Here is a 20688-nt window from a genome sequence, read left to right on the forward strand (position 1 = left end):
TATCCAATCTCGACACAAACAAAGTTGAACCACTTCATACAACAGATCCCCCAGCTATCTTGACATGTTACAGGCGAGACCGAGACCAGCCCTGGCCCTCCACCCTCATCGCTGAGGGAAGAGCCAGAAGCGCTGCCCCCGGCCTCCAATTGAGGTTGCGGGAAGAAGGAAAAGTCGCATTACAAGCGGTGCCTTCTCTCAGAGAAAATTGACACGCTGCTTACAGGCGGGAGCCGTGGATGACCTTCATGTCGACAGCGAGCTCGCGGCCACCGTCGTTGAGGACGAGGACACGGACGGAGCCGCGGCCGGACTCGAAAGCCTGGCTGAGACGGGCGTAGAGGTTGGACTGGTCAATGACGGGGAGACCCTGCTTGACGTCGCCGGTCTCGGTCATGGCGACGATCTGGCCCTCCTGCATGTCGAGGACGCGGTACTGCTTGAAGACAGGGCCGAGCATGGTCTGGACGACAACGCTGGGGGCGGGGTTGGAGACGAAAGAGGACTCCTCGTGGAGCTGCTTGGTGAAGAGGTCGACACCAAGGTAGCGGTACTGGCCGGTGGCAGAGGAGGTGGAGATGCGGATGACCTGGCAGGGGCGGCCCTGGAGGACGAGGAAGTCGCCCAGGCGGACGTGGTGGCAGGGGATGGTCACGGTGTTGGGGAGGTAAGCCTCGGCAGAGTCACCGGGACGGGGGCGGGGGGCTCGCACTCGACCTCGCGGCGTCCGGGGTGGGCGATGCGGTCGCCCAGCTTGTGAAGGCCGGAGCGGAAGGAGTGGTAGTGACCTGCTGGGCAAGTTAGCTCTGACTGTCTTGAGCGGAAGGCGGGAGCTCAATGGCCCTCTGTGGCAGAGGGGTGAGGGTGGGAAAGGTTTCGTCTTCACATACCGTCCTCGTCGTAGTAACCCATCTTGGATTTGTTGTCTTTGGTAACCTTGGAAATCTCAACGGTTTCTTCGGCGAACTTCACGTCCTTCTTGTATGAGGGACGAGAGACAGGGGTGTCAACGGTGAACTCGTTGACGTGGGTAGACTTGGCGGTGTTGTACTGGGGGCGGGAAGAAGGGGTATCAACAGTGAACTCGTTGATCTCGGTCTTCTCGGTACAGTTGTACTGGGGTCGGGAAGATCGTCCGTCAACAGTGAAGTTGTTGATTTCAGTCTTCTCGGTGGTGTTGTAGTGGGGGCGAGAGGATCCGGCGTCAACAGTAAAGTTGTTGATTTCAGTCTTCTCAGAGGAGTGGTATTGAGGTCGGGAAGATCGAGCGTCAACGGTGAAGTTGTTGATCTCAGTGGTCTTCTCGTGGTATTGAGGGTGAGAGGAGCGTCCTTCAACAGTGAAGTTGTTGATCTCAGTCTTCTCGGAGGAGTGGTATTGGGGAGCGGGACGGCCTTCGACGGTGTAGTTGGAGACCTGGAAAGTGTCTTGTGTTTGGTACTGAGGACGAGAAGGAGGGTCTACAGTGGAAAAGGCGGTGCTGGGGCGGTAGCGCTGGCGGTATTCTCGCTCAGCAAGGTCAACGGGGGTGGAGTAGTAGGGATGACGGTGGGTGTCGGTCTCTACGTGAACGTGAGAAGTAGTGTATTCGGAAGGAGGTTCAGGTCTGGATTTGTCTGCGTTAGCTGATGGATGTCTATTGCATCTCGCTTGCGTCTCATATGGCAACGGGAGGCGGGCGGCCCCTGAGGAGCTCCACCGCCCTGCTCAGGCCAGCTCAGGCCAGCGGGCTAGGGCGCCAAGGGCTTGATGACAGGGGAGGTAGGAAAAAGTAATTTGGGGAGGCGGGCCAGCCATCCCAGCTGAGGTGGGCCAAGGTGGCATTGGACAGGGGGAGGGGTGTGTGTGTTGATGTGTTGGTGTGATGAGATGAGGATGGATGAGATGGCTGGGGACGAGACAAGGGAGAGAGAGGGGCTGACGCGCGCTTGCAGAGTGGGTAATAGCCAGTCGGCCAAGCCCAAGCGAGAGTAAGGGGAATTGAGATGAAAGGAGACGAGTGAGTGAGGTCAGGGGCGGCGGCAATGGATCCCCCTCCTGAGGAGGTCAAGAATCGCCTGTGTTGTTTTGTTGTTGTTGTTTTTGTTATTGTTGTCTTGTTGGGCTTGTTCTGGCACGTCCCCATTGATGACCATGGATCAGAGCAAAAGGGGACGACTGAGAGAGTGCAAGCAAGGCCAGGCTAGAAAGCGAGGCTTTTCTTCCTCTTCCTCTCTCGAACCACGGGTGAAATTGTCCTCTCGAACCGAGAGGAAACGGGGGAAACGAGACTGAGTAATTGCAACTGAAAATCAAAACGTACCGTCGGTGCTCTTCGCGGATAGTAAACTGCTCTTGCTCGAATTTCTGGACACCGGGACCGGGACGGCGGTAACGTTCTTCTTCACGCGTAATACGGACCTCTTCTTCGCTGTACCGTTCTTCGCGGGGAGGAACCTGTTCGGCGGTGACGGAGACAGAAGAGTATTGACCTTCCCGTCCGGCTTGTGGCTGTTGGGGTTTGATCTCAACCTCTTCGTGGGTTTCGGTGACGGTCTGGGTGTGGGATTCGCTTTCCCGATATGTCGATGGGAAGATGCTGAAGGGGACGGGGACGCGAGCCTCAAAGTCCAGGTTTGCGACTTTTGCTGGCGCGAGAGAACCTTCTCATACAACCTTCCGAAGCTCGAAAGGAAGACAAGAAGAATCCTCTGGCTCTTGTTCCTGGAAACAAAAGTCGGAGATTTGAAAAGAATCGGTAGATGGCGAGCAAAGGCCTTCAGTCGTTCTTTTCGTCAGAGTCTTCTGTTTCTTCGACGGTGAGGTGGATGGCGATAATTGGAGAGAGGGATGAGAAGAGGGACCTGACGGAACGAAACTGGGCTTTTGAAGACGGGGGCGGGATTGGACGACTCTGCCTGAGTGTGTTGCTCCCTCGGCTGCGTCCTGTTGATCCGTCCTGTTGCTCCGTCCAAGCCGTCTCACGACCAGAGCTCTCCCTCTGCCAAAAGAGACACCCTTGGGGGGGCGTGTCGATTGTCCAACTTGGTTGCCGTTGGACGTCTCTCTGCCAGTCGTTGTGTTTACATGTCAGGGATGTCTGTTGAGTCTGTTGTTTACCTATATCCGGAACAAGTATAGATCCTCCTCCCGGACCCCGTGCTGCCGACGGCCCCACCACACCATCCGTTAGCCAGGTCCACCGCGACCTCTGGGGCCACTTTAACCCTTCCTCCTGCGTCTCAGCCAGAGACAGTGGCCAGCAGAGCTCGGAGAGCTCATGTCTGATGTGAGTTAGTTCCTCCCCCCTAGCTCCAGCCAGTCGCCAGTCAGCCAGCCAGCTTTCCGCGTCAGCCAGCTTCCCCCAGCTCCAACCAGCTCTCGCCCACAGCTCCTGAGCTCCCGCCTCCCTCGGCCAGATGAGACGAGGCCCCATGCTCCTAGACAGGGCTCGAGTGGCACCTCTAAATGAGAGTTATTGCCCAGTGGCAAGAGGAACCCCATATGAGATGAGATATCGTTCCCGTCACCGCTCTCTTTTGTCGTGGCTGGCTGGCTGGCTTCTTGGAACGAGATGAACCACGGATGGATAGCATGAAGATGGAGCCGGCGATCTTTCATCTCCTTCCCCCTGGCTCGACCTTCATCTTAGCTCGGCCCCGTTTCGTTGGTGTGTTCCTGGCGACCTGATGAAAGAGCCCGCGTCATGGAGCAAAGCAAAATTTGACCTGGTCTGAGCCTTGGCCAGTGACAACTCTCCTTCGGCGCCACCACCAACCCATCATAATCAGGGTGTGGAGCCGTCAAGCCGCTCCAGCCCGCAATGGTACAGTGTCCCCGACCAACTATTTGTTACTGTTTGTTGCGAGCTCCTGTTTCCTGATGGTTGAGGCCGGCCAGGGGGGCCTTTGGCTCGTGTCAAACTGGGGTTGTTCAGCTTAGCCATGGCACAGCTGAGAAAGTGGATGGCTGGGCGAGTGCCGCTGCCAAGAGCCGTCACCATTGACGGAATCACTCACTTGGACAGCGTATACCAATAATTACCTTTGGACGGCTGAATGGATGGTCGCAACTTGACGAGACCGCGTGGCGGGACGCTCCCGGGCACGTCTTGAAGTGGTGTCCTCGGCTCATTGGCTGCCACATGAAATCCCCAACCTCCTCAAATTCAGCATCTGCTCCAAGCTCGACACATCAAGCTTCGTACAGCTGCAGCGATGACGGATGATCAGGCATCCAGGAACTCGTAATGAACGGGTGCGGGTGATATCGTGGAAGCCCGCGATTGGATCCTCCCTCGCCTTTATGCAAGTGCATTATTTAGTGTACGCGGTGTCAGCCATGGTCGCACCTGAGGACGAGCCTCCACGGCGAATCGCCTGGTGTGCAGGGTGGGTTACAGCACGGTACTTTGCCTCGCCTTGGCCTCGCTCTGCGACGCGACGGGCGCCGCTTCAGCACGAGAATGGATGGGATTGGGGGGCCTCGGCGTCTCCGCAACTGCAAACGCCAAACTCTGCCAATCTTGGGCTCTTCCCAGCGATCCCCAGCCTCCATATTTATGAATTGTGGTTGACGCCTGTCGAAATCGGGGCCGTCATGATCACCCTCAGCTGCAGCAAGGTTTCTTCCTGACCGCTGGCTCTGATACGGGACCCAATGGATCACATGTTTCGCCCGAGAGTTGTTCTTGACCTCGTCGCACACTGTGCCTCATCCCAGCTCAGACAATCCTCATCAACAACAAATCCAGGGGGCTACGGAGCGCTAATACGCCAAGGTCGTTCTCAGGGGCCTGGGCTCAAGGTTGCTGTGACAACTCCTCAGGTCCAATGCTACTCCGCTGACATAAGTTTCCTTACTCTCGTACTTTAGATTGGTGTGGGTTTCCAGCTGGCCTTCTAGAGCCACCAGCCAGGACCATTTCCAGGGCTGGCGAGATAGCCTCAGACCACCGGCACAAGCCTTGTCACTAGTCTCTGGGGCCGCGTCTCTACCGCGGTTGCACCTGGGCTGGCTCCGGCTCGTACTGTGCGGGACGCGTTTCGCGGTTGTTTGAATCCCGGAATATGTTGCGTTGCACCTTGTCGTTGGTTGCTATTCTGGGGGAGGAATTGGTAATTTGCTCTACGAGCCTCGGCCTAACGGCATTAGATGCATCTGCAACAATCTCATGTCAGAAGGGCCAGCGAGATTGCCAGCTTGTTGATTTGCGCTGTAGCCGATGTGATGTCTAAGACAAACCTGGGGTAGCAGTTCTGCAACCACGAGTGTCGATGGGGTTTGGATGTGCATGTCGTTCGTCATCACCTCATTCAAGCTGCTGATGCGCATGCTCCGAACCACTCCAGTGGTTGTTGATGCAAGCCCGTTGGTTTCTGGTCATGCCAATGGTGCATTGAGTTCAGCATGGTGGCATCCAGACTTCACGCCGCATTCTTCAAGTCTGGCTTGGCCTCTCACAAGCTTCTTGACTATCAGTGCCATTGCAGGGTACATGAAAGCAAGAGATAATGTCTGGCAGGTCAGATCCGACCCATCCCGATGTATGCAACCTCCTTGGAGCTCTGCGTCCGTTTCGTTAGCTGGCATTGTTGTTGATCTCGCAAATGCCTTCAAAACTTCCAAATGGCAATCCTACCTAGTAAGACTCGACCTTTTTAATCCACAAAACCATAGCATAAGGCTTACATTATAAAACCAAGCTCGTATGAAGACTTTAGGGAACAATTTATTCATTTTATATGTCTATTTGTTTATTTTACTCTAAACTATGTCTTGGTGGCCGGCGAACCTGTTCTCATTGCCTCGGTACCTACCCACGTTGTGCCATTCTTTTTATTGGTCCTCGTTCCTCCGTCTCGTCGTAAGTTCATGAGGCTGGGGACTCGGTGGTGCAGGATCACGATCTTGTGTCCAGTCACGTGAGAGATGATGTCAGCATGCCCCTCCAACTACCCCACGATGGACGGCTGCGCGAGGAAGAGGTTGAGATTTTCGAGCCTCGGTGTGACGTATAACCCTTGCCTTGAGAAGTGTATATCAAGATGAAGCAGAGGTTTTCTTCTTTGGACGTCAGAGTGAGTGCTATGTTGAGCCTGCCGCTTGGGACCATGCGCCTGACCGTTGCCCATAGGTCATTGCACACGAGCTCCAGCAGCGCCTGGTGACTCTGCGACTCTCCAACGTCTACGATCTCTCGTCCAAGATCCTTCTCCTCAAGTTCGCGAAGCCGGATAACAAGAAGCAGCTGGTCATCGACACCGGCTTCCGCTGTCACCTGACCGAGTTTGCCCGCACAACCGCTGCCGCTCCCTCGGCCTTTGTCGCAAGGCTTCGAAAGTTCCTGAAGACCCGGCGATTGACGTCTGTTAGCCAAGTGGGAACCGATCGAGTCCTCGAATTTGAGTTTAGTGATGGACAATACAGACTGTTCCTAGAGTTCTTTGCCGTACGTGCCTTAGTCCATCGGTCTCGGTGAAGAGTTGTAGCTAACATTTGCCCAGAGCGGCAACATCATCCTTACTGATGCCGACCTTAAGATCTTGACCCTCGCGAGAACCGTCTCGGAGGGCGAAGGCCAAGAACCTCAGCGGGTCGGACTACAATATTCTCTTGAGAACAGGCAGAACTTTGCGGGGGTACCTCCCTTGACAAAGGACAGGGTTCGCGATGCCCTTCAGGCTGCAGTGAACAAGGCGGCAGCAGCGGCCGCCTCTTCCAAAAAGCTGAAAGGAAAACCTGGCGGTGACCTGAGAAAGAGTCTTGCTGTGTCCATTACCGAGATACCACCAGTGCTCGTGGATCACTCATTGCACACCAACAAATTTGACACCTCTATCAAGCCAGAAGAGATTCTGGCGAACGAGGCTTTGCTGGATGACCTGGTCAAGTCACTGACGGAGGCTCGTAAAACGGTTGACGAGCTTACTAGTTCAGGAGAATGTACCGGCTACATATTCGCAAAGCGTAGGGAGAAGCCCGAGGGCGCCAAGGATGACGATTCGAAACCGAAGCGGGAAAACCTTCTCTATGAAGACTTCCACCCATTTGTTCCCCAGAAGCTCAGCAAGGATCCTACCATCGAGGTTCTCGAATTCAAGGGATACAACGAGACGGTTGATGAGTTCTTTTCTTCGCTCGAGGGACAAAAACTTGAATCACGACTCAGCGAGCGCGAGGCAGCGGCGAAACGGAAACTGGATGCCGCAAAACAGGAGCAAGCGAAGCGGATCGAGGGTCTACAGGAGTCCCAGAACCTCAACTTTCGCAAAGCTGCCGCTATTGAGGCCAACGTTGAGCGTGTCCAGGAAGCCATGGATGCGGTCAACGGACTGCTTAGCCAAGGTATGGACTGGGTGGATGTTGGGAAGCTGGTTGAGCGTGAGAAGAAGCGACACAATCCGGTGGCGGAAATTATCAAGCTGCCTCTGAACCTGGCGGAGAACCTGATCACGCTTGAGCTAGCAGAAGAAGAGTTTGAGCCGGAAGAGGATGACCCTTACGAAACAGACGATGATGAGAGCGCCGATGAAGAGGATTCGACACCGGCAAAAGGAAAGCAACCTAGTAAGGGGCTGAGCGTGGAAATCAACCTCGGTCTCAGCCCCTGGAGCAATGCCAGGGAGTACTTCGATCAGCGAAAGTCGGCAGCCGTCAAAGAAGAAAAGACGCAACAGCAGGCCTCTAGAGCCCTCAAGAACGCGGAACAAAAGATCACCCAAGACCTTAAGAAGGGACTGAAGCAAGAGAAGGCACTGCTCCAGCCGATCCGCAAGCAGCTGTGGTTCGAAAAGTTCATCTGGTTCATCTCATCTGATGGTTACCTCGTCATCGGCGGCAAGGATGCACAGCAGAATGAGATGGTTTACAAGAGGTATTTGCGCAAGGGCGACGTCTATTGCCATGCCGACCTCCATGGAGCATCGAGCGTCATCATCAAGAATAACCCTAAGACACCGGATGCACCCATCCCTCCGGCGACGCTGTCCCAGGCAGGTTCGCTTGCTGTATGCTCCTCTGATGCCTGGGATTCGAAAGCCGGCATGTCTGCTTGGTGGGTTAACGCGGATCAGGTGTCAAAGTCAGCACCAACTGGAGAGTTTCTGCCAACTGGAAGTTTCATGGTTCGCGGAAAGAAGAACTTTCTCCCCCCGCTCAGCTTCTCCTAGGCTTGGGTGTCGTTTTCAAGATCAGTGAGGAAAGCAAGGCGAAGCACGTAAAGCACCGCCTATACGATGTTGACTCTGCAATTGGCGATTCAGTTTCAGGAATAACGACTCCTCAAGTTGAGGTCGGACAGGGAAGCGCTGAGGCTGAGCAGAGTGAAGCAGCACACCCAGATGATGTATCGGACGACGAGTCTGAAGATGATCAGCGTGATGAGAAGCCTCGTGACAACCCTCTTCAGGCATTTGGTCGTGGACAAGGCCAAGATGACGACGACGACGTCAATGAGGTTGAGGAAGGTGTTTCTGACTTCAAGGTTTCAGACGAGCCAACTCCTGAAGAAACACCCACCCAGGAAACCACCGAGCCACAAGAGGTTGAAGCCGAAGAGCTAGAGCCCGCCGAGTCTATCGCAGAGCCATCCGAGTCTCCCGAGGCATCCACCACCACGTCGAGAACTGGCACCCCAGGCCCGGCCTCAACGAAGAAAGCTCCTCCCAAGCGAGGACAGAAAGGCAAGGCCAAGAAGATAGCAGCAAAGTACAGGGACCAAGACGAGGATGACCGTGCCGCCGCCGAAGCCCTGATCGGTGCAACAGTCGGCCAAAAGAAGGCCGAAGCCGAGGCAAAGGCTAAAGCGGAGCGTGAAGCAGAACTCGCAGCCGCCAAGGAGCGACGGCGGGCACAACATCAACGGCAGCAGAAGGAGACTGCCGAGCACGAGGAGATTCGGCGTGTCATGATGGACGAAGGCATCGACATGCTTGATGTTGACGAAGCCAGCCACATGACGGAGCTGGATGCTCTCGTCGGCACGCCACTGCCCGGCGACGAGATCCTTGAAGCCATCCCCGTCTGCGCCCCTTGGAACGCCCTGGGACGCTTCAAGTACAAGGCCAAGCTTCAGCCCGGAACAACCAAGAAGGGCAAGGCCGTCAAGGAGGTCCTCGATAGGTGGAAGGTCGACTCAAGCAAGAAGGGGGCCATAGATGAGAGCAGCCGTGACTCGGAGCGCATGTGGCCGCGCGAGGTGGAGCTGATCAAGGCACTCAAGCCCGAGGAGACGTTCAACGTCGTGCCAGTTGGCAAAGTGAGGGTCATGATGTCTGGCGGTAGCGGAGGAGGCAGCGGCGGCGGGAAGAAGGGTGGCGGGGGTGGAAAGGGGCAAGGTAAGGGAGGCCGAGGAGGTAAGGGCTCCAAGAGGTCATAGGTAGTCGCGGATATGTCTGTCTCAAGAACCAGAGAGGTAGCCAGAAAGGAGATGGATTAGAGATATCTATGGAACTGATGGTACCTATCCAGACGCTTCATGACAATGACAAAACAAAATAGGCCGTGGCTGCGCTATTGCAACATGCAACTTCATGACGTGACCAAAATACATGCTGTTCAATCCCACACATGCCTCCTGACTCGATATGTACCCAACTCAACAACCATCACGCTCACCTCACACTGTAGCTGATCTTGTCAAACCTCCTCACATCAGGGGGCGTTCGCGCTATGCACAGCTCCTCACAAAACATGCCCCATTCGCCACTCGTGGCCTCTCGCACCGCATCTCCCAGGCCTCTGTTGTAACGCTCGCGGTAGGCCTGCTTGACGGCACGCATGTGGTCAGGGTCCCAGTGGTATCGGACAAGACGAGAGATGAGCAGTTCCCGACGGAGACCGTCCTTGCGAGACGCAGAGATGGCGTGGTGCAGCAGGAGAGCGTCTCGGACGGGTCGGTTGATGACGCCATTGAGAATATGCGCGAGGAGTTCACCCTGAGACAATGTTAGCCGTTGACGTCAGATAGGTAAGTAGGGGTTTTCTGAGACACTCACCACTAGGTTTCCACTCTTCTTGAGGGCATCGCGGGCAAAGTTGGCGCGGAACTGCCTCTCGTACTCCTGAAGGATGGCACGCAAGTGAGAGTCACTGCGCTGGACAATGATGGTGATCATGGCCGTCTCGCCACCCTTCTCGGATCTAACAGCACGGCGCAGGTCGGCAACGTCCTGGTCGACCAGGCCATAGTCGAGGGGCTGCAGGCGTCCGTAGTGGTCGTACTCCTCCATCCGGCGTTCATCGAGGACCATGAGGACAGCCTTCTTAAACTTGTCCTCCTTGAGTTCCTCCTTCATGCACTTGATGAGGCTGTTGTCGTACTTCTTGTCGGTAAAGGCATCCTTGATGAGGCGGATCTCGCCGTTGGTACGGCCCATGAGAGACTCGATGAGGAGCTCGCGGCGCGTCTTGTCACCCTGATACCAGAAGTTGGCCCAGTAGGCCTCGCTCTCCCACCTTCCCAGGGCGACCGAGTAGCAGGCCTTCATGAGGAGCGGGTCCTCGTCCTTGAGACGGGCGCGGATGTGCTTGGCGAGGTTAACGCCCTTGCGTTCCGGCCCCGTCTTGACGAGCCGCTTGTACTCAGCGCGCAGCTCCATGACCTGCTCGTGTGTCAGGCTGGGCAAGATCTCGATGAGCGGCGCCGTGTCAAGCCGGTGGCTGCTCTTGAGAGCTTGCGCGAGTTGGGTCGTTATGTCCTCGGCATCGTGGAAGCGAGCGCGTCGGCTGCGACGTCTGCTGTCACCCTCGTTGTCGGAGCCGAGAGGAGAGAGTGGCTCAAGGGCCTTGTCATCAGCTGAAGGTAGCAAGAGAGGCGAGGGCATGGGAGAGCAGGCCTGGTAGGTGCCGTAGTACGACTCCAACATGGGCGACGGTGGGGCATTGGCAAGTGATGCGCCAGCTGCCAGTCCACCAGCAGTCAACCCACCAGCCAGCGCAGTGTTTACGCTGAGAGATGACATCTTCTCAGTCGGAGGCGCAGGAGACTTGTCCTTGCGGCTGCGGTGTTTATCCTTGGATCGCGATCTGTGCCTATGGTGATGAGGCGACTTCTCCCTTCGGCGAGATCGATCTCGAGACTTTTCACGTTTTCGGCTGCTGGAGTCGACCCCGAGCCTATCCGAGCTGCTTCGGCCATCCTTCTCCTTGCGCCGGTCGCGGGACCTGTCGCGATCACGCTCCTTGGGCTCAACGGTCAAGACATTTGTGTTGTACTCAGTTCTGTATGCGTCCTCCCTTGACCTTCGAGGGCCATACTCGTCTACGGCCGGGCTGAGTGGACGCCGTCGGTCAGGGTCATACTCATGATCGCCGTGCGCATACGTGGGCTGCTGTGGGGGGTAGTATTGGTCCTTGGGAGGGGGAGCACCGCTGTGCTGCTGAGGATAGTACTGATCCTTGGAGGGAGGAACACCGCCTGGTTGCTGTTGGGGATAATATTGGTCCTTGGGGGGTGGGACACCAGTGGGCTGTTGTTGAGGATAGTACTGACCCTGAGTTGGAGGGACATTACCCTGCTGCTCCTGAGGGTAGTACTGGTCGCGAGTGGGAGCAGCACCAGTGTAGACACCGCCACGAGTTGTAGTCGGATTGTTGCCGCTGTAAGAACCAGACACAGCCTGGCTAGCGGTTGAGGGTATTCCCGAGGCCTTGCCGTAAGCCAAGTCATCTGACGGGCCCTTGGGACGCGAAGGCGTCGAGGGCTTGCCATAAGCTAGGTCATCGTCATACTTGTCTTTGCGGCTGCGGCTGTCCTTCTTGTCCTTTTCCTTGTCGCTGTCCGAGGACTGGCCAGTGATCTTTGCGGCGATCTTGCGACTGTACTTTTGTGGGAGAAACTTGAACTTGTCTTCCTCTTCCTCCTGGCGGCGGTCATGCTTCTCGTCGCGGGGCTCAACAGTGCGTGTGTAGGGCTCCTTTTCCTTTTCGCGACGATTGTCCTCTGGGAAAGCTCCTGGCGGATTGTTGTCTACCCTCTCGTGCGAAGCGCGGTACGGCGAGTCGTGGGGCGGAGAAGCTGTTCGGTATGTCGGCTGCTGGGAGTAGTCGCCTTGTTCGCCGGGAACCATTGGGTAGAGGCCACCCTCCTCAGGGTAAGGGAGGGCGCCGCTGGCCTTGGGGTCGCCGGGGCGATTGTAGCGATCATCAAGGTCGTCTTCGGGGTAGATGTAGCTCGATTCGCGGTCGCCATAGCCGGGGCGTTCGGAGGGAACTTCATCCTTGGAGCGGCGATCGCGGGATCGGGACCTAGAGCGGCCCTTTCTCGAGCGGTCGTCGACGTTGAGAGACATGATCTCTTCTTTTTTTTCGCTCAGCGCTCAGGCCCAGCGACCACTCAAGGATCTAGCTTGGGCGGCGATCTGAGAGCGCAAAGCGGGGGATGGTTCGTGGGGTCGCGATACGATGCCCACGTTCTCTGACAACAAGAAGCAGAGAAACTGCGACAATGGCAAGGTTGGAAGGAGAGAAGAGAGAGGATGGAGTAATATAAAGAGGAGAAAATCCAACGTCTCGTACTCGCGAAGCAGACGCCCGATTGAGCTCCCGTTGCAGTAAAGCCTGCCTCTCGCTCGTTGGGTCACACGCCTCCGTCAATGGCGGGCGGTCCGGGCTGAAACCTCACCCGCAGGAGCTTTTAGGGCCATCTCTGGAGCAGTTTGCGCCAAGGCCAATCCCAATCCCAGGGCATCCCAGGCGTCTTTGCCCGTCATAGGGTCAAGGCCGAGGCGCCAAGGGAAGCAGCCTGGAGCGGCGATGCAGCGTCTGCAGGAGATGCCCACAGGGCAGGCCAATGGCGCGCAGTCTCGCGGGCGACCCCGAGCGCTAACAGAGTTCACCGGGCCGCTTGCTGGGGCTGTTCACCTCAGAGGCTGACGGCAGGGGAGGGGACCAGAAGCTGTCTGGCGGGGCTGGCGGGGTGTATTGACGCATGCGGATGCTGATGGATGGAGGAGGTTGGATGGATATTACGATGTGACCTGACGACGGCATTTCAGACGCATTTCAGACGTGAGAGATGGTCATGTTGGGGGCCAAAACCCGGGGCTGAGATGCACAATGTCGGATTGAAAACCACTCTGTGGCGTGACTGTTGCGTCCTTGACTTGATCAAGGTCAACAACTCAGCAGGCATCATTGTCAACATTGATCAACCCTTGACCAAAGTTCTCGAGTGTCTCACCTGTTACTCCATCCGAACGCTTCCGTGACATCATGCCAACAACGCCCTTGATCAGCATCTAAGCTCCGACTCTCAAGACCAACCTTTTGCAAACCCAAATCACCATTGGGCGAGCCCTAGTCAACTGTCTTGACCTCCGAGGTTGAATTTGACGTGGGCTGGGCGAGTGGCAGTGTTGCACCAGCTGAAGAGGCGACGAATGGCAACCTGGAGGAGTCTGGATGTATTTATTCTTGTTGCGGTACTCGTTCTCCTCGCTGGAAAACATATAGCGCCTCATCCTTGCCTCCGAAGCTCGGCAGGGCAATCTGCACCACCTTGGTCCATTCCTTGTGCTCCCTCTCCATGAACTCGTCCATGGTCATGCCCTTGAATCCCGTGTAGCTGTTGTGATTCTGCGTGCCCACGACGGCGATGGTGTCGCCCCTGGAATGCCGTCACCAAGTTCCTCGTGAACCCCCCCTCGGTGCCTCCGCCAACTCCGCCACCGACAACGGGATACACGAGCAATAGGACCATGTCCTTCCCGCCTGCATTCTTGCGCAACCACTTGACGCCGTCCGATATGACCGTGTCGGCAACCCAGTTGACTCGCCATTCGCTCTGCATGTTGTCCACCGGATGCACCGTCAGGCCGTAACGGCGCAGCATGAATGCCCAGTAGCCGTTGCCTGAGCCAATGTCGGCGACGGGCCGCCCGTCGGCCAACGTCTTGAGTATGGACAGGCTCTCATGCGACGGCGTCGCGCAGCCAAAGTGGTGCATGAAGATGGGGAGGACATGATGGCTGGTGGCCACACGCTCTGCCGCCGGACAAGGGCCGCACCACTCGAGTGACCGGCACGACCACGCCCAAAAATCGTAATAAGGGTTCGCGCTCGGGGGCTTCTTGCACTTGGGCACCGTGAGCTTCGCCGTGAGCGCCGGGTGGAGGTATCTCTTCCCGTCCAAGTTGGCCGCCACCTCTCCCCGGGTCGAGCCCTTCTTGGCGTTTGTCCCCAGGTTCTTGAGCACCGCGGCCGTGGCCGTTGCCGGATTGAAGATGGAGATGTAAGCCTCAATGTCAGCCTGCGGAGGCGCATCTCTCTGCGGCAGCTTTCAGCCTCTTGTCATCTCTACCGCGTCGAAAGGCTTGTTTGCTTACAGGCGAACCATCTTCGTTGCGGTACCAGGTGTGTAAGCCGTTCACAGCACCTAGACTGACGACGCGCTGTACTTGAGCGAGCCTCACGCTTGTTACGGCATGGTATGTGTAGAGGTCCTGCTCGGGGAGCTGCAGCAGCACTCGGCTGGCGTTGTAGAGATCATCCTTGGCCAGCAGATCCAGGGCTTGCTTCTGGCGGTCGACATCCTGGATGAGGTCCTCGGGGCTAAAGGTCGGGCTTCCGACGCAGTGGGTGAAGCTTGCAGGTCGAGACATTTCGGGAGGGCAGCCACGGAGGCTGAAGCGCATCAAAGAAAGTGCCTTGCTTGTGGTTGATGGTGACGTTGGAATGGATATCTTGAGCAAAAGTGGATACGCGTGGTGCGTGTGTGGGTTGAGCGGTGGCTTTGCATTTACTGCCCTGCATGCAAAGTACAGTACCACGGTAGTGGAGGGTTCAATTGACTCGACCCCAAAGTCGTTGGAACAATGCCAGTGCGAGAGGGTCTTGAGGTGACATGTCAGCTTCACGGCTTGCCTTCTTGAGGCGTGTTGATGTTGAGATCAGAGGGGGTAGTGGTGGAAGGAACAGCAGTGGCAGGATGGCGTTGACTGTCTGTCACACGTTACACACACTAAATGGGAACGGATGCGCTAAGTAACAGGGTAGACTTTAGGACTGATTGATATGGATTGATTGTATCCGTAGATCCATCAGATCATCTTTGTATGCATGCATGTGCCTATTTGGAGTGGGAAGATAGGCAAAAGGCGAGGGGTATGCAAGGATAGAAGCGTTATGGTCACCCTTGGTGGTTAGAACTGATGCTCGTGTGTTTCTTCCACATTTGCAGGACGCAGCCGCATCTCGCACCAAGAACAAGTCGCCACGATAGACTTGCAGCTTTGGCACATAATGTATTATGTGATTTGTTTCACGCATTTCCCGTCGGCAACTGCGCCTCGGGCAAGTCAAGATTGGCATATGAATCAATCCCAAGCCCATCACCTCAACTTGGGGCACCAGCTCGTAAAGGGGACTTGTCATTCACCCAATATAAATGGATGGCAAGTGACCCAGCCAATCCCCGAGGCTCCCGACCACAACGCCAGCCAAGACGGCTCAAGACACAAAAGTAAAATGCCTGGCCGCTAAGGGGATTCCACAGGCTGCTCGTCAATCTGTGAGGCTCACTTTACGAGTGGTTTCACTCGCCATCATCTGCCACTTCTTGGCGAGATGCCTCAAGCCCATCCCTAGGTCCAATCCGGCCCGTTCCACAGACCTGGGCTCCTTCCCCAAGACCTGGACGCATCTGCCCCACCCGCTCCTTCCCTCGGGCTAGTGTGGTGTAGCGCACCGACCTCGTGCGGGTTGTAAATCTACGGAGATTCCAGGCGCCTCAAGCCCGGCCCGTCTCATTTGATAAGAGGCTGGAAAACTTGCTTCTTACATGACCAGGAATCCAGCCAAAGCCAGGTTTACCGCCAATAACTCCCGCCTGCCCGCCTGCTTGCCTTCCAGAGGCTGCCTGAGCAAGAGTCAGAATCAGAGCCAAAATCTGGGAAGCTGAATCGAATCAACTTGGACAGCCTAACTTGTCTGCGTGCGAGCTGCATCGTCTTCCGCTCGGCCTGCCGTCTCGCGTCTCCGCCGCTGCGACACCCCGATGAGCATCGGCACAGTCGAGACAGAGAGACGCGTGTGAAGAGGCACCAGCAGACATTGTATTTCTAGCTGTCCTCCTGGCACTGCCCCTGACTTCCTGGGTAGCCCACTCTTCTCCTATACACCAGGTACAGGTCTACAAGCTTAAATCCGTCTTCCCGCCGGCGCATACTTTCTTTAGCACAAATATGAGTCAGGAACAAAAGGGGGAGACGAGACGGACACTTCCGCTCCCTACCGGAGAAACCACACAGCCCAACGACTTTCGCGCAGATGGCAGCTCGAGTTCCGCGCCAGTCAGCCGAATAGAATCTGGAGCGCTCGACGGCCAAGGTCATGCGCAAGGAGGAGACTATGTTCAACCCGTGTCGAAAGCTGGAGTAGCTGAAGAAGGCCCCCGCCCCATTCAATCCCAGACAAGCAAACCATCCGCGGATCCATCGACGCCAACACAGTCGGGAGAGACTCGCAACACAATGGCCCAAGAGAAGGGTGCTGCACAGGGACCAGCTCAATCCCCCAAAACCGACAGCGCGAGCCCGCCACCTAAGAAACAGCGACCATCGTCTCTCGTCATGTCGCCCCTTACACATCCCAACGGAATTTCCATGTTCCCCGACTTGTCAACTGTGGAGCAAGAGGTTATGTCGAGAGAAGCATTGGCCGAGGCCGAAGAAAACATCATTGCCGACAGCGCCGAAGTGAGCACCGTGGGCGACAGCGCGTCTGATGCAGGATATGAGAGTGACAGTGTCACCTCTGCCAGTACCTCGGTTGGCTCATCTGTTCGAGACTACATGTACGAGAATGGACGTCGCTACCACAGCTTCCGCGAGGGAGCTTATAACTTCCCCAACGACGATGTGGAACAGGAACGAGAGGACATGAAGCATGCCATGGTGAAGCTGCTTTGCAGCCAGAACCTCCACTTTGCACCTATTGGGGCCCATCCCCAGGAAATCCTCGACATTGGGACCGGCACTGGTATCTGGGCGATTGAGAGTAAGCCCCTAGAAGAGCGATACCTGTCTGAAAGATGCTGAACTAACACCGGAATAGTGGGCGACCAATACTCGAGCGCAAACGTTCTGGGAATTGACCTTTCGCCTATACAGCCAGACTGGCTGCCACCCAATGTTCGCTTTATGGTCGACGATGTCGAGTCTCCTTGGCTACACCCCCGAAACCACTTTGACTACATCCACTCTCGGCATACTGTAATGGCGGTCAAAGATTGGCCGAAGCTCTTTCAACGTGCTCTCGAGTAGGGTTCCCGTCTGCTGATTTGTATAGTATAGTGCTGACACCAAGCAAGGCATCTCAAACCAGGTGGTTGGATTGAACTTCAGGAAATCCATCATTATCCACACAGCGCAAAGCATGGGGGCATGGTTCCTCCGGATGCGCACCCCGTCGCCCAGTATTGGTCACTCATTACTCAAGGACTTGTTTCGCTGGGAGTCAACTTCCATGCTGCTGCGGGAGGTGTCTTGGCGGCAAAGATGCGAGAGGCAGGCTTCGTTAACGTCACTGAGCGGGTCTTTCACGTCCCTCTGGGAACCTGGCCTAAGAACAAGGTCCTTAAGACGGTTGGGCTATACTGGCGCACTATTTTAACAGATGGGCTGCAGGCAATTGCACTCGGCCCACTGACACGGGGTCTGGGATGGGATCGCGAGAATGTGGAAGTGCTTCTGATAAATGTCCGAAGGGCATACAACGACAACTCGGCATTGCTGTACATGCCGATGCACATGGTATACGGGCAGAAGCCACTATAAAAGGAGCGTGGAAAAGAGCACAGCGAAACACGGCAGGATTGGGAAGGTGATGGCGTTTACAGAGAATAACTCGGGCGCCAAGCAGCCAGAGTTTGGAGCGCAGCGTGCCGAGCCGGGCAAACGATGGCGCCGCGGGGTGGCTATGGGGAAAGGAATGGAATGGGAGCGGAAACTATCGGGGGATCAGACCCAGCACGATGAGTTCGCAGAGGAAGCCATCCTTGGCCACGGTTGTCCGAGATTGCCGGCACCTACCAGCAAAGCAAGGCACGACGAGGCAAGGCAAGGGGCAGATGCTGGATTAGATATGACATGGGCTTGCTCCAGAACATCCCATCTATGACCCCATTTCTCGTTCTACTCAACAGCCTCGCAACTCTCAGGCAACTTGGAGCATGGTGTGACAGCTCTCTCCGAGATCTAGTTGCACGTGTGCCTCGCTTGGTTGCATTCAGAAGCTCACCGCCATAAACAATACAATCCTCGTCCGTGTTATCTTTTGAAGGTCAAAGCACCTTTCACCTACAGTTTCTTTGACATCAGACTATATCTTGTGTCCGTTTCGAGTTGCGGCCATACATCAAAGTATGTATCACGACTCTTTTTCTCCCCTCTCATGGCTTCGCCGGGGTAACTGGTCCCAAGTGAGACAGGCACAAACATGGGTCATTCCTGTCAAGCCCAATCGGAGAATTGTTGCTGTGTCACAACAGATGCACCAATGTTTCGTGCAACGGAAGCATTGAGTGGCATCTAATGACTGGCAATTGAGTGGTTGAGCTTAAAGGTTGAGCTTAATGAATGATGCCAAGGCTAGCACGCAACATGACCGTCCGTCCCATCAGTCTGGTCTGGGTCGCAGCCGAAAGCTTGCTTCTTGAGCGTGGTCCGACGGCCGGTCCGCGGGGGGTTTGCCCATCTGGGCCTGGACCAGGACGACCATCGTCGCTTCAGGCGCGCGCGATAATGTCTCATTTTATCAACTCGGTCGGTCGACTAGCAGGGCAAACCATTGGCTCCGAGGCCCGAGTGGGCGGGCTCGCCCACCTTGGTTCTGGGCCAGTTCGCGAACCGACCTTCTTTTGCTTCTGCATCGCTGAATTGTACCTTGCCTTGTTGTTGTAGCTGCTGACCCCTATCCGAAACAGAAAGTCGTCTTCACTGTTGAGAGAGAGAGAGAAGCAACTCATTCGAGATAATTCCCGCTGAGACGCTCCAAAATGACCAACGATTCAGTTCAGTCGGGATCCGAGCCTGCGGTACCAGTGGGTCGGACTACGGAAACGTCTCATATGATCCAGCTGGCCAGGAAGATCACCGAGGAGACTGAGAAGCTTGACAAGTACCTGAGGGAGAATGGACTTCCGGACCCCGGATTTGACGTTGATGCTCCTGGCGACTTTCCCGCGCTGCCAGACGATATCCAAAAGAGCCGCCAGGAAATTGTGTATGCTACAAATGAGCTAGGTCTCCTTGTTAGAGGACCTAGGGAGTCTGTTAGATGGGGTGTTTGGAGTGTAAGTAAGCTTGTTTTTTGAGTTTTGGCTTTGAGGGCTGACCCCGTTTGCAAAGTTTCTGGATACTGTAAGCTTGCAGATTCTCAACAGCTACGACATTCGTAAGTCATTTTTAACTTTATTTGGTAATCTATAGGTGTTCTAATGCATTGTAGCTAGCCTTGTTCCTCTGGATAGGCCTATTTCGTTGGCTGAGCTGGAATCCAAGACCACGCTTGATCCCATCAACTTGGCTCGCAACCTTCGCCATGCCATGACAAACGCCATCTTCCAGGAGCCAACTCCCGGATACATCGCCCATACTGCCGCCTCCAAGATGCTACTGAAGGACGCCAACCTCAGATCCTGGGTTGGCTTCAACTCGGAGGATATCTTTCCCGCGGCTGCCCACTCCTTGCAGGCCATCCGAGATTATCCAGAGGCTACCTCGCTCACGCGCACCGGCTTTAACGTTGCCTTTGACACGGTCGACAAGGAGCCCATGTTTGCAACCTTTGGCAAGAACCCCGCGCGTGCTAAGCGTATGGGTCAAGCCATGGCCAGCTTGACTGGAGGCAAGGGATACGAGGTTTCGTACTTTGTCGATAACTATGACTTGTCTGACGTGGACGCAAACGAGGGCACGCTGGTTGATGTTGGAGGGAGTCATGGGTTTGTTTGCGCCGACTTGGGCAAGAAGTGGAAGAAGATGAAGTTTGTGGTGCAGGATCTACAAAAGACGGTTGACAGCGCCCCCAAGCCGATTTGTGAAGATCAAGACGTGGCCGAGCGTATAACCTTCCAGGCTCATGACTTTTTCACAGAACAGCCTGTAAAGGGCGCTGACGGTACGAGCTCACAAACAGTCAGCTGTTAATACAGCGCTTGCTAACAGAAATCTCCAGTCTACTTCTTCCGCTGGATCATCCACAACTACTCGACCCCCTATGCCATCAAGATTCTCAAGAACCTCATCCCAGCCCTCAAGCCCGGCGCCCGCATTGTTATTAATGACCACTGTCTCCGGGTGCCTGGGTCCGAGAACCCGTGGGACGAAAAGGTGATGCGCAGCATGGACATGGTCATGATGGTGCTCCTCAACGCCCAGGAGCGGACCGAGAAGGAGTTTGAGGACCTCTTTAAGGCTGCTGATGAGCGCTTTGTGTTCAAGGTTTGTTTCTTGTTTCATTCCCGATTCTGTCTTTTGTTTGTGTGCCTGTGCTGACATTGTTTGTTCCCAGGGTGTTACGAGGGCGGATGGATGTCGCATGGGTGTTGTTGAGGCTGTTTGGCAGCCCGAAGCAATCAACGGGGCACATGACTGATTGAGAATATAGATCCAGCGATAACGGGTAAATCGTAATCCTAGGAAGCCTGGCACTAGCAATATCGTGTCACCTTGTTTTTGTCCTTGGTTTGGTTGATGTGCATTTGAC

The 20688-nt window shown here is 55.6% G+C and overlaps 6 protein-coding genes across 6 annotated transcripts; 3 read left to right on the top strand and 3 right to left on the bottom strand.

Moving 5' to 3' along the window:
• Window positions 1-220: 220 nt before the first annotated feature.
• On the bottom strand, window positions 221-3415 carry MRS44_004841 (uncharacterized protein; the record flags this gene model as incomplete). The annotated part of the gene is made up of 5 exons (XM_065622349.1): window positions 221-810; window positions 891-1606; window positions 2303-2601; window positions 2653-3046; window positions 3207-3415. The coding sequence occupies 5 exons, from the start codon at window positions 3413-3415 to the stop codon at window positions 221-223; spliced, it is 2208 nt and encodes a 735-aa protein (XP_065478421.1).
• A 2611-nt stretch (window positions 3416-6026) lies between these two features.
• MRS44_004842 (uncharacterized protein) lies at window positions 6027-9358 on the top strand (the record flags this gene model as incomplete). The annotated part of the gene is made up of 4 exons (XM_065622350.1): window positions 6027-6059; window positions 6116-6430; window positions 6486-8105; window positions 8171-9358. The coding sequence occupies 4 exons, from the start codon at window positions 6027-6029 to the stop codon at window positions 9356-9358; spliced, it is 3156 nt and encodes a 1051-aa protein (XP_065478422.1).
• A 235-nt stretch (window positions 9359-9593) lies between these two features.
• Window positions 9594-12272, bottom strand: MRS44_004843 (uncharacterized protein; the record flags this gene model as incomplete). The annotated part of the gene is made up of 2 exons (XM_065622351.1): window positions 9594-9917; window positions 9978-12272. 2 exons carry the CDS (start codon window positions 12270-12272, stop codon window positions 9594-9596), a joined length of 2619 nt encoding a protein of 872 aa, XP_065478423.1.
• A 1117-nt stretch (window positions 12273-13389) lies between these two features.
• MRS44_004844 (uncharacterized protein) lies at window positions 13390-14582 on the bottom strand (the record flags this gene model as incomplete). The annotated part of the gene is made up of 3 exons (XM_065622352.1): window positions 13390-13588; window positions 13665-14248; window positions 14307-14582. 3 exons carry the CDS (start codon window positions 14580-14582, stop codon window positions 13390-13392), a joined length of 1059 nt encoding a protein of 352 aa, XP_065478424.1.
• Window positions 14583-16163: 1581 nt separating this feature from the next.
• On the top strand, window positions 16164-18099 carry MRS44_004845 (uncharacterized protein; the record flags this gene model as incomplete). Its single annotated transcript, XM_065622353.1, has 4 exons — window positions 16164-16977; window positions 17035-17239; window positions 17291-17713; window positions 17760-18099. 4 exons carry the CDS (start codon window positions 16164-16166, stop codon window positions 18097-18099), a joined length of 1782 nt encoding a protein of 593 aa, XP_065478425.1.
• Window positions 18100-18976: 877 nt separating this feature from the next.
• Window positions 18977-20577, top strand: MRS44_004846 (uncharacterized protein; the record flags this gene model as incomplete). Its single annotated transcript, XM_065622354.1, has 5 exons — window positions 18977-19273; window positions 19353-19374; window positions 19429-20100; window positions 20158-20423; window positions 20494-20577. The coding sequence occupies 5 exons, from the start codon at window positions 18977-18979 to the stop codon at window positions 20575-20577; spliced, it is 1341 nt and encodes a 446-aa protein (XP_065478426.1).
• Between the last annotated feature and the right edge of the window lie 111 nt (window positions 20578-20688).

The sequence above is a fragment of the Fusarium solani genome (assembly GCF_023522795.1).
Source record: "Fusarium solani strain SB1 chromosome Unknown bctg00000002, whole genome shotgun sequence".
NCBI classification, from domain to species: domain Eukaryota; kingdom Fungi; phylum Ascomycota; class Sordariomycetes; order Hypocreales; family Nectriaceae; genus Fusarium; species Fusarium solani.